The following is an 11,456-nucleotide window of genomic DNA, read 5'->3' on the forward strand; positions in this document are numbered from 1 at the left end:
GGGACAAACCACGTACGAGGTCCCGGGGGGGGGAAGGGAAGGAACAAGGACGAACTGTAGCTCCCGTAGGGGAGCACAGGGCGGAACCACCCGCCCACAGCTCACACCAGCCAGGACCTAGAGAAATACCAACTTTAATACAACCGCCAGTTCCTTTGGTATAGCGGGGCCAGGGGCCTGCGAGGGGCGGGGCTGCGCTTTGGCTTGGGGAGAGTTACACTGTGCATGCAGGGGAGGTCCCTCCCGCCAACACCCCAGGGCTGCCAGAGTTGCCCGCGCCCGGCCGAGACGGGCAGGGAGGAGGGGGACGTGGTGGTGGATGTCCTGGAGCACAAGCATGTCATGGATGGGGTAGAGGGTGGTCGGAGCATGGGGGAGGCTCTGTAACCAGCCCCTGCTCTTGCATAAGAGTGTGGGACCTGCGGGGTCAAGGCACAGAGTTAACACGTAAAGTGATCTGGGTACAGTCGAGGGCCTCGTGCTTGGAGGAGCAGAGCCCCCCATGGGCCCCTTTCTTGGCCCAGGGGCCAGAGATAAGGACAGGCTGCCTCTGGCTCAGGGGGGCTCAGCCCTGCCAGTCCTGAGCCCATGCTGGCGAGCACAAGAATGGCTGTGGCACAACAGCAGGACTGGGTTTTGGTAGGAGCAAAGGCTGGAGCTGGAGGGGCAGGGGCTTCGCAAGAACAGTTCCCCACCCTGCAGGCACTCACAGCCTGAGCCTCTCATGGCCACCAGCTCCATGTGGTGGAAGGAGAGAGCCCTGTTCTCAGCCAAGTCCATGCTCAGGATGGTGCACCTAGGTGGAGCACCTAGAAGAGTCTGAGTGCTCCCTGGAGCATATAACATGGCCAGAGGGCTGTGCATTGGGGGTGCTGTGCACTGGGGTCCCCAGGCGCTCACAGTCTCCTCTCCACTGGCTGCTGCAGGCACATCTCACTGCCGGCCGAGATGATGGGTAGGTGATTGTCCATGTGGTAGCTGATGAGGTGGCTGACGCTCTCAAAGCGATGATCTTTTGTCCGCACCTGGGGGGCCGGAAAAGGGGCACTCAGGAGGCTGTCAGTGGCCCACACAAGCCCAGAGCCATCACCCTCCATGGCATGGGCTAGGCACAGAGCTGTAGCTGCAGTCTCAAACCCATGCTCCACCAGGCCCTCTCCATCCCCAAAGCCAGCCCAGAGTTGTTCCCTGACAAGTAGTGCAGAACCCCAATGCTCTGGTGGCTCTTGTAACTCCTAGGACTGCCCCTGCTGTCCCAAGCTCCATCCCCAGGCCCCTACATGGACTCACCACTCCCTCAGGATCGACGAGCAGCAAATGCTTGGGCTGCCCACCCTGCAAGCCAGTCAGCACATACTGGCCTGGGGTGGTGGTGCTCTCCCGCACCAGAAAGTCTCCATTCACCTTCAGCAGCTTCTCAGCCTCCTTGCGGCTCATTTTCCCATGGTACCAGTGCTCCCGTCTCAGCTGCTCCTCCATGGAGGCCACCACCTGGGCGGGGGGCAGCCCCACAGGCACAGATGGGGGCACACGCAGGGCATCTTCAAAGGGCTCTGCAAGGAGAGAAGAGCAGGGAACCACCACTAAGCCCACAGCCAACTATCTACTGCCCTGGCTGCAGCCACTGTTCCACTCACTCATGTCAAAAAGGTCCCTCTGTGTGCTGCCATTGGCCGTGGCTGGGGTGCCAGCAGCTGAAGCTTGACGTGTCTTGTCTATGTTCTGCACGTTGACATAAGACGGGTCATCAAACAGGTCCATGCGGCCAGATGTGCCTGCTGGAGCTGGGTATTTCTCTCTCCCTGCTACCAGGAGCACTGTGGTCAGCAGGGCTTCAGCCTATCTAGAGCCCCCACCAGTGCCCACCATCAGAGCCCTTTGGGTCCCTGAAAGAGGATGGAGACTGGCTGAACCCATCACATTACCTTGGGCAGGAGCATGCTGCTTCTGGGGGTCATAGTCCCCACTGGATGACTGGCCGACAGGCTGCAGGGAGAGGCAGTGATGAGCCCCCTCCCCCTTTCCTGCTCATTCCCCTTCCTGCTCCCCACACCCCAGGCTGACAGAGACACTGGGGAGACATAAGTAACCTTCAGCAGAACCCATGGCCCAGTGAGGGTCCCTACATCTCCCTTTTAAGATAGTGTCTTCCCAAGAGGACATGCCCAGAGCCTCACCAGTGTGGCACCCAAGTGATTTGGGGTCTGAGCAGCCCCATCCTGCAGCCGCATGTCCAAGACCCCCCCAATGGGAGGTTCCTTGCCAGGGAAGTCGTTGTAGTACTGGTGATCTGGGGCTGGTTCCTCCTCTTCTTCATCCCAGGCAGAGCCATCAAACCCTGCCATCCTGGGAGAAGACAGTACAGATAAGCCCATGACAGCAGCCACAGCTGCATCCCCTCTCCAAAACCACCTTCCTTCTTGCCACACAATCCTGCTCTGACCTGTCGTGGGGCGTCACCAGCTTTGGAGGGTTCTTCAGGTACTGCTTGAAGCGCAGCTCAAAGGCCTGCCCTATGGTGCTGATCACATCCTGTGCCAAGCCTTCAGGACACTCCAGGATATGGCAGGCTGGGTAGAAAATGGTAGGATGGGATTGTGGAACTCCAGCACTAAGGTTCTTCACCCCTGAGCCTGGCCTGTACACTCCAGAGCTTTCTTATGGGTCATCCAGTTCCGCACCTTCCCCCGCCCCCCCCCCCCCCCCGAACTGGTCCTAAAGACCTCCAAAATGGGGCTTTGGCATTGAGAACCTTTGCAGCACCCTCACCTCTCTGATTGACGGGGTCTTTGGCAACATAGGCAACATACTCAGCTGTGTCCTGTGGGTGAGACAGCAACAGTGAGACAGGGCTGCTGGGGAGCACTGGGCCCAAGACCTCAGGAGAAGGCAGGAGAGGCCCCTACACAGGGCACGGATGGGGGCCCTGCGTACTCACCGGGTCTCCCCCTGATGCGAAGGATATAGACTGCATGTGGTGGTTGGCGATGATCTGCAAGGTGGAGAGCTTGTTGGACACAGCCAGGTGGGTCACCCACAGGTGGCACATCCCACTCCTCCCAGGGTTGACCTGCCACGGGGGCTCAAAATCCTCCAGAGCCCTGGTTATGAGCCACAGACCACGAGGAAAAGGACTGGGACATCACCGGGAGTGGGGTCAAAACCAGATCTGGCCCCAGGCAAGGGGGACTTGGGTCTCACCATCTCCAGGAGAGATCCCGCAAAGCACATGGGATATTCCTTCCCCCTCTTCAGCCCCAGGGACTGCGGGGAGGGGGGCACTCATCACACAGCTCATTCAGACATTCCCTGAGGAGGCTGGGGGCATGCTCTGCCCCAGCAAGACCTGGGGTGAGGTACATGAGGATTCCTAATTGTCCAGAGCCAACTCAACCCCTCCCCATTCTCACCTGCTTGCAGTCTGAGGCCATGAGGTTGAGGCTGCTGGTGGAGATGGTCAGGGTAATGGGCATGCCTGCAAACTTCAGGTTGCTCTTGCCCAGGATGGAGTTCAGGGAGCGGCTGCAGGGCTAGGGGCAAATGGTAGTGTAGAGAAGGGGCTCCCCAGACCAGACAGCCCAGCAGCAGGAGGACCAGGCACATCCCTCTGCTTTCACAGTAGAGATGGGCACCTTGTCCTCACCACTGGCCCTGGCCCAAGCCTCAGTTCAGAGATCAGACCCCTGGGCTGACCAGCACAGCACTGCCAGCTGGGCTGGGATCTGGTCCTTGGCCCTGTGCCTGAACCAGCCATGCACGCTCCCCCAGCAGCTTCCCAGCCAGGCCTCACCTTCCTTCTCCTCATGGCTCCCTTGGCACCAGGCACAGCCTCACATACCAGCCCAATGGCCTCCCTGCAGGGAGTAGAGTGAGATGTCAGTCTCCACAGTGCCTGCCTTTCCCCAAGACCCCCCAACCATAGGACTGAGGACACAGGGATCAGCACAAGAGAGACAGGGTGACAAAGTGAAAGCTCTTGGGCAGTGCCAGCTGGGGCTGTTTGGGTGGGCAAAGTGCACTGGAATTAGTATTGGATGGGCTCCAGCAGCCCCTGGACCCCACTGAAAGCCCCACATGATACCAGGGGCTTGCCTAGGGTTCAGACAACTTCCTCACCCCTCCCCAAAAGAAGCAGCCCCTGGGGAGAGGCAGAGCTCACCTGGTCACCTGTGTCCTGGTGTTGAAATCCAGAGCCCGCATGGACTGGAGCACTTCCACACAGCCCATGTACTGTACAAGAGAGCAAAGTGAGATTGGCCAGCCATGAAGTTTGTCCCCCATGCAGCCCAGGAGGGGGCTGGGGCCTCAAGCACCCCAGCTCTGCAGCAGTAACTTCCCTGGATATCTCACTGCCCATTGCCCTGTCCCCCACCCCTCTCCCAAAGACCATGGTGTATCCTAACACCAGGAGGTCTCCAAATCCCCACAGTGACCCTTCCCACTCTTCCCTACTCCCCAGCACTCACCCGGACGTGGTAGGAGACCCCAGAGCCCATGACCTTGTCATCGGGATGCAGCCAGCCACGGGTGGGCTTATTGACAAAGCTGCCATGGCGGGTCCATTCATCACCCCCCAGCTGGCCACCTTCCACCCGCGTCTTCTTCCCACAGCTCAGTTTGTTCATATCCTGGGAACAGACAGTGACAGGTCTCACTGAGCTGGGGCTGGCAGCAACCCCTGGCACCAGTGCTGGCATCCCAGGGGGACCAGGTTCCCCTGAGTTGCTGCCGGCTGAAGAGCCCCGCAAGCTGAGCAAGTTGGCAGGATTGGAGAGCTTCAGGTTGGCCATTTTGGGGAAGAAGGAGCAGAGGGTGGTAGGGCTCTCCTCCAACTCAGGTGAGTGCTCCCCGAGAGGTGCAGCATGGCTGAGGGAGGAGGAGGACAGGGAACCAGGCAGAGAATGCATGCTTGCAAAGGACTCCATTGGGGAGGGCGGGACTCCCAGGCCCGCCATGGCCTCCTCTGGAGAGGAGACAGACTCATTCCGCAGGTGGCTGTATTTGCTCTTTTGCAGGAGATCCATGCTGGAGACAGGTGAGAAGGGCCACAGCCGCCCTGTCCAGAGTCGCAGTAGGGTGGATGCAGCCAGCTGGGCCTCACAGAGGCCCCACAGAGAGTCCGAGTGCCTGCAGCTGCCGGGAAGCTGCCCCCAAGCAGAAGCCTTGGCTGAGCTCTGCACTAGGTCCACGCCAGCCCAGCATGGCTGGCAGGGAGAGCTGGGCCTGGGACGCTGGGCAGCGGGTCCAGGGGCTGCCCGGCACTTTGCAGGCACAGCCGATCAATTGTGATCGGTGTCAGTAAGGATGTGCAGATCCGTTCAGATTGAGAGCAATGCACCACAGCAGGTAGGAAATGGGGCTGCAGCGACACGCCAGGAAGCTGCTGGTACAGGGAGGGGAGCTCAGAATGCTGTCCCCAGCCTGGAGGTCCTCAAGACCCTTGCCACTCCAACACTGGGCCAGGAACAAATCCCATTGTCTTCATCCAGGACCAGATCCAGCTCCCTCTGCCCTGCTGCTGGGTTCAGCACGGCCACTCTCCACCCCACAACTCACTCCAGCCCCTGTGCCGCTGCCCGCTAAGAGGAAATCAAAAGCATGAATATTTAAAGCCCGGAGACAAGGCAGACACAGAACGCATCCAAGCCCATCCCAGCCCTGCTCCAAGCACTGTCCAGGAGGGAACAAGGTCCTTCTGTGGCAGCCCGTGCCACACAACCCACGTGCCGGTGGTGAGCAGCTGCAGTTGGCTTGCCAGGCTCTGCCGGGGGGAGCAGCAATGCTGAGATGACACCGGTGCTCGCAGCTTCCTGGAATACAGGGACATGCAGTCCTTTGAGAGCACAGATCTTGCCTGGAGGGCTGGTGGGAGAAAGAGGAGGATGGCCAGGAGCAGGATACAGGTAGGCTGTGTGCTGGGCAAAGCAGGGCTTAGCACAAACCCCCAGCCATGGTGGGGAGCATATGGGAGAGGCTGCAGCTAATTGCTGCTGCTTCCCGCATCCCAGCTGTTCCTCCCGGGAGAAGAGATGAAGGGGCTGTGGCTGATCGGAAGAGCTGTGCTGACTCACAGGCGGCGGGGCAGGCTCTACCCGAGGCGCGGGCTGTGCTGGGGCTGGGGAGCAGCGCAGGAGGGGCTCCCGGCGAGGGGTGGGGACGCAGCGCTTATCTGGAGCAGAAAAATCAAGGTCACAGGCGGGGCTAGCGGTAGCGGGCGGCAAGAATGTGCCGGGGGCAAAAGTTGGCACCTTCAACCTCGGGGAGCTGGGCAAAACTCCCACCTGCGGATCAGGGGGCTCGGGGGCAGGTCTGCCCTGTTCCCCTATCCTTGACGCACTGGCATGCAGCAGGAACTTGGGCCAGACCGACTGTGCTGCCCTCCACAGCCTTGGCCCCACTGAGGGACAAGAGCTTTCCTCCCTCCACCACCTATGGGCTGAGGCAAGGAGTTCAGGCAGAATCGAACCCCTGACACATCACAAGCCAGACCCTTACCAACCACCAGGTGCTCTGGCCACCAAACCAAAACTGGGTAAATCCAGGCCAAGGAAAAGGCTCTCTCTGCTTGGAGCCTTTGCCTAGCACTGCTTGGCACTGGCAGCTGCCTGCCCCACTTCACAAAGCCTGTTACACTGCCATGGGGACAGGGAAAGGAAAGTCAGAACAGGGCTGGAAATTGCCACCTATGTGATGCAAGGGGCTGTGGCACATGACAGCAGGCGCATCACTGAAGCATCTCCTTGGCCATGCACACGAGCTCTGTGAACACCAGCGGCCCCCCCCCCCCCCCAGCCATGGTGGTCCCACAGGCACAGAGAGCCTGTGCTGGCTGTTCCACAAAGTGCTTGTCCCCTCCAGGGGCCCCCAGCTGTTCAGCGCTGTGACCTTCCTGTGGCTGCAGCAACACTCCTCTAAAGAAAAGCAGGAAGCCCGGAGCCAGGAAGTTGCTGGCCTGGTGAGGGGCTAGTGCAGCCCTGCTGCCAGGGTAGATTGGCTGGGCAGCATCAAGTGGCCGCAGGGCACTGGGGCCTGCCCATGACAGACTGGCCACTGGCTGATGTGGGTGTGGGTGGGCCTGTCTTGGCATGGCAGCTCTGTGAGCCCTGATGCTTCCCCAGGATAAGAGCAGGAGGGAATTGCAAGGGGGCAGAAGTGACTCCTTGGCCCCTTCCCGCCACCCCAGAGCAGCCATCACCTCCAGGAAGCAAAGGGCTAATAAGCCTCCCAGCTGAAGCCCCTGCTCAGACGCATGTCTGCTTTTATAAGCTAGAGTAATTCCTGATTTTCTCAGAACCTTCGAGGCCAGTCTGCCCACATCACTCAACAGCCTATGACAAGATGCATCGCAACTTCCAGCCCTTGGAGACCAGAGCTGCCACCATTACAGCTCCTCAAGCCCCAGGGCATCATCAGACCTCCCTCCTAGTGGGCTATGAGTGCAGAAGGCAAACCTGGAGATGTGCAAAGGCACAGAATGCTGGCCCTGCCTGAACAGGCAGTCCCAAGCCACAGGCTGCAGCCCTCCCCCTTGCCAGGACCTCCTGCCCCTACAGCAGAGTATGAGCAGAGCAGCTGGAACAACTGCCCCCAAGGAGCTCTGGGGACATGTCCTGGCTCAGCTGCTCCATGTGCCTTGCCACCACAGAAAGACAATGGATCATGAGAAACAGAGGGATGTGGGCTACTTTCAGGCACCTGAGGCAAGGAAGAGAAGCAGAGTGGGGATGCTCAGGGCTCCACTACCAACATACTCTCTGGAAAAAAACTGGGAGCTGAGTCAGAGGCTTGGAACATCCCAGTGGTTTGGCACGAAATCGCAGCAAGGTGTGGGCAGTCACACATACAAACCTTGCCCTGGGCAGGAAACCCCCCTCTGTCCAACTGTAGCCAATGTTGAACTGCTGAGGCAAGGGTGAAGCAAAGGAGAACACTCATATCCAGCCAATAGCTGATTTTTTTCCCCCACGCATCACAGCAGCATCAAACAACATTTATGCATTCCTGCACACAACCTCATTCTGAAGAGGAGGTTAGGAGATGCCAGTGGAGATCTGGGCAAGAGGCTGGAGACCTCCCAGAGGGCAGAGGAGGCAGGCAGGATCCACCACCAAAGCCACTTAGCCCTCCACCGAAGTCCTTACCACATACTCCATCGCCGGCGGAGGGCAGGGCAGGCCCCGGGCAGGGAGCAGAGACACACAGCCCCTCTTGTCTGGCACTCTGACCTGCGGTTCGGGGACAAACAGGGAATTAGCCGGCCCTGTCCCAGCCTGCTGAGGTGGGGGCCATGGTGCCAAGAGGCAGACCCTGCTCCTCCATGCTGTCCACAGGTAGATGGGGCTGTGGCTGCTGTGCAACATGCTGCTGACACAAGAAGGTGAGAGAAACCTGGAAGCCACCTTTTCCCATTGGAGAGAGGATGGAGATGAGATGCGCTGGGAAAGGAACACGAGGCTAAGCCTGGCACTGCTTAGGCCCTGCCCAAACTGGCAAATGGTATCAGGAGCTGAGATTCACTCTGTGACTGCAGACAAATGTTGGAGCTGATCCCTACCTAGCCCAAAAACCAGTACTGGAAAGCCACACGCAAGGAGGGAGAGTGAAGGCAACCCAGGGGGGCAGAGGTCCCCCCCTCCTCTACCTCCTCAGCTGGCACTCTGATGCAAAATTATACACAGAGCCCCCAGGGCTGTGTCCCTTCCTCCCAGGAGACCAGTGAAGAAAGGAGTCACGGAAAGAGTCTACAAGGGGTGAGCTGGCAGAGGCAGGAAGCTCTGCGAGGGGAAAACAAGGCAAGCAAAGCTCTTCTCATTCCCACTCCCACTGCCCAGCCAAGGCAGTCAAGGCCTGGCCAGTGGAGCAGTGCAGGGCAGCAGACGATTTACTGCTTGGCAGCAATTGTACCTTTATCTGCTGCCTGTGCCAGCTGTCATCATTAGCTTGGAAGGTGGCAAGATAAGGAGAGCTATGCTTTGTAATGGCAGTGGAGATCGACCCCTGCAGCACCATGCCACTGCCAAGCAGAGGTGGAGACCAGGCCATTTGGACATCGGCACTGAGGCTGGCGGCAGGGAAAGAGCATCTGGACCTGGAGCAAGAGTGCTCAGCCCATCTGTGTCCCTCCCGAGGAAGGTACGCTGCTTTGCACAGCTCCAGAGGTGGCCCAGCCAAGGCATTTCCCCACCAAAGGGCAGTGGGTGGATCTTCATGCCCAACTTGGCTGAGAAGAGATGGCATCTTCAGTCCTTCTGTTACAGGCTGAGAGCAGGGCAGCCCTGGCAAGCACCAACAAGTGCCCTTTGCCCACAAACTTCTGCAGCGCCAACGTGGCAAGCAGGGCCCAGTTCACGTTTACCTGGAACGACCCTGTCCATGGTTGATAACCTGTGTGGGTGACCCTATTTAAGAAATTCAACAGAAGAAGCAAGAACAGATGGACACAACACACTGCTGGAAAGCAGACACAGATCTGCAAGGGGGAACAGCTACCCACGTCCACAACAGTTGGGTAGGCTCCAGGTACTCACTGCTGCCTTACTCTGAAGCACAGAAGGCAGGAGGGCCGACCCCAGTACCGCAAAGGGTGAGGAACCCTCCAAACCCAGCTGATGCCCCATCCCTGCTGGAGATCATGCTAGTCTTGGGGCTCAGGGTTCTTCCCAGACCCTGGAGCACCTCTACAGCAGGTGTCCTTCCGTGTATCGCACCAGTACGGGGTGGGGCATGCAAGCCTGAGCCCGAGGCATACACAACCAGCCGCCACGTCGGGTGGGTCACCCCAAGATCGTAGCACAGCACGGCACCGGCTTCTCCAGCCGCCGTCGGGCCGCATATCGGAGGGTCCGGGCCTGCCCCACGGCTAGGCTCCCTCACGCTGGGCAAACGAGACAGCTGGGAAGGGCGGCTCGGCCCTCACAGCCCAGGGAGCGGCTGGGGCAGAACCCCCACTCGTTCCGCGGAAGGTGGCGGCGATGCGGCCGAGGGGGCACCGCTGGGCCTGGCCTTGGATCCCGGGCCCCGCGCGGACCCCCCCCGTCATCCATCCGCGCGCGCCCTCACCACCCCAGCCGGCGCGCGCTCACCGGGCACCATCGGTCACGCGCGGGTCTCACGCCGCTCTCCGCCGTTCCCGCGCTCGCGCGCCCCCTCGCCTCCCCACCGCCCCCCCCCCGCCGCCGCCGCCGCCGCCGCACTCTCCGCCACTCACTTCCGGCCCGCGCCCCTCCGGCGAGGCCCCGCTGCGCACATGTCACGTGACCCATAAACCAATCGTGGGCTGCGCCCGGCTCGCGGGAAGCGGCGCCATGGCCTCGCCGCGTCGCGCGAGCCTCGACCAATGGGCAACCGCCCCGCCCCGCCCCCGGTGCGGCGCCGCCCAATGAGCGCGTGGGGCGGCGGTGTTTGAAAGCGCCGCGGGGGGCGGGGGCGCCAACGGCCGCTGAGGGAGGGCACCGCGGGCCTGTCATGGCGCACAAACAGATCTACTACTCGGACAAGTACGATGATGAGGAGTTTGAGTACCGGTACGGAGCGGGAAGGGGTCCCGGTAACATCTGCTTGATAAGGATGCAGAGATCTCGGTTAAAGTTTCCCGGGGCGAGGGAGGAAAATGCCTCGATAACGTAAAACGGTCGGGTGGAGAGTCTATTAACGGCTCGCTAGTGGGAGGGGAGTGCTGGGTTAGTCATGGCTTCCTCGTGCAGCAAGAGGGCGATTATCCTGGTAACACGGGGGGTCCCGGTAAAGGTTCTGTATCGGGTTATAGTACGGGTCCCGTTAACAGCTCCCCGGTAGGGAATCTCCGTCCTGGGGATTGAGGGGTTGTCGGGTGTGCCCTGGTGTTGACTGAAATGCGGGGCCGCAGGCACGTGATGCTGCCCAAGGACATCGCCAAGCTGGTGCCCAAGACCCACCTGCTCTCGGAGTCGGAGTGGCGGAACCTGGGGGTGCAGCAGAGCCAGGGCTGGGTCCACTACATGATCCACGAGCCAGGTGAGCCCCGCGGGGGAGCGGGTGGTGCCCAGGGGGCCTGGCCTGACCCCCTCTTTTGCCCCGCAGAGCCTCACATCCTGCTCTTTCGGCGGCCATTGCCCAAGAAGCCAGAAAAGTGAGTGGCCCCTGGTGTGCCGAAGCTCCCAGTCCTTACACTCTGAGAAAGCACCTTCCTCCTTCTTCTCCTCGGGATTTCTTGGGGGCTTCTCCCCCTGACCCTCGATGCTGCCTGGGCGCCGTTTTGGTGACTTAGCCCTGGTTCCGGGGGCCCTTTCCGTTGCGATGCCTCCAAAGCTTCAATAAAGTGATGTTTGGGAGCTGTCTGTCTGCAGTGCCTGGGGCAGGTGGGGCGGGGTGGAGGGCGAAGGGGTCCCGGTACCGCGGAGCCCATCCTATTACCAAGAAAGGCGTCCTGGGGTTGGGGGCGGCCTCCCCGTGCCCACCGGCGAGGGGGGCGCACGTGC

The 11,456-nt window shown here is 60.5% G+C and overlaps 2 protein-coding genes across 12 annotated transcripts; one reads left to right on the forward strand and one right to left on the reverse strand.

Annotated features, from left to right (window-relative positions):
- Positions 1-118: 118 nt before the first annotated feature.
- On the reverse strand, positions 119-10,334 carry SHC1 (SHC adaptor protein 1). Of its 9 annotated transcripts, none has more exons than XM_058860281.1 (15): positions 10,083-10,138; positions 8,142-8,225; positions 5,728-5,810; positions 4,467-4,628; positions 4,160-4,230; positions 3,791-3,854; positions 3,411-3,530; positions 2,939-2,992; positions 2,770-2,821; positions 2,444-2,570; positions 2,178-2,346; positions 1,926-1,986; positions 1,638-1,805; positions 1,291-1,553; positions 119-1,025 (listed from the first exon to the last, which is right to left on the reverse strand). In XM_058860281.1, the coding sequence occupies exons 1-15, from the start codon at positions 10,090-10,092 to the stop codon at positions 897-899; spliced, it is 1,617 nt and encodes a 538-aa protein (XP_058716264.1). In that variant the 5' UTR covers positions 10,093-10,138; the 3' UTR covers positions 119-896. The 9 variants fall into 9 exon arrangements, with proteins under 9 accessions (XP_058716264.1, XP_058716262.1, XP_058716266.1 ...); XM_058860279.1 differs by lacking the exon at positions 10,083-10,138 and adding an exon at positions 6,072-6,169 and having other exon boundaries at positions 5,724-5,810; positions 8,142-8,158; XM_058860283.1 differs by lacking the exons at positions 5,728-5,810; positions 10,083-10,138 and adding an exon at positions 10,208-10,229.
- CKS1B (CDC28 protein kinase regulatory subunit 1B) lies at positions 8,238-11,309 on the forward strand. Of its 3 annotated transcripts, none has more exons than XM_058860315.1 (3): positions 8,238-9,519; positions 10,865-10,992; positions 11,059-11,309. In XM_058860315.1, exons 1-3 carry the CDS (start codon positions 9,434-9,436, stop codon positions 11,109-11,111), a joined length of 267 nt encoding a protein of 88 aa, XP_058716298.1. In that variant the 5' UTR covers positions 8,238-9,433; the 3' UTR covers positions 11,112-11,309. The 3 variants fall into 3 exon arrangements, with proteins under 3 accessions (XP_058716298.1, XP_058716299.1, XP_058716297.1); XM_058860316.1 differs by lacking the exon at positions 8,238-9,519 and adding an exon at positions 10,367-10,523; XM_058860314.1 differs by lacking the exon at positions 8,238-9,519 and adding an exon at positions 10,367-10,523 and having other exon boundaries at positions 10,865-11,309.
- Positions 11,310-11,456: the final 147 nt, after the last annotated feature.

This window comes from Poecile atricapillus, chromosome 33, assembly GCF_030490865.1.
Source record: "Poecile atricapillus isolate bPoeAtr1 chromosome 33, bPoeAtr1.hap1, whole genome shotgun sequence".
NCBI classification, from domain to species: Eukaryota; Metazoa; Chordata; class Aves; order Passeriformes; family Paridae; genus Poecile; species Poecile atricapillus.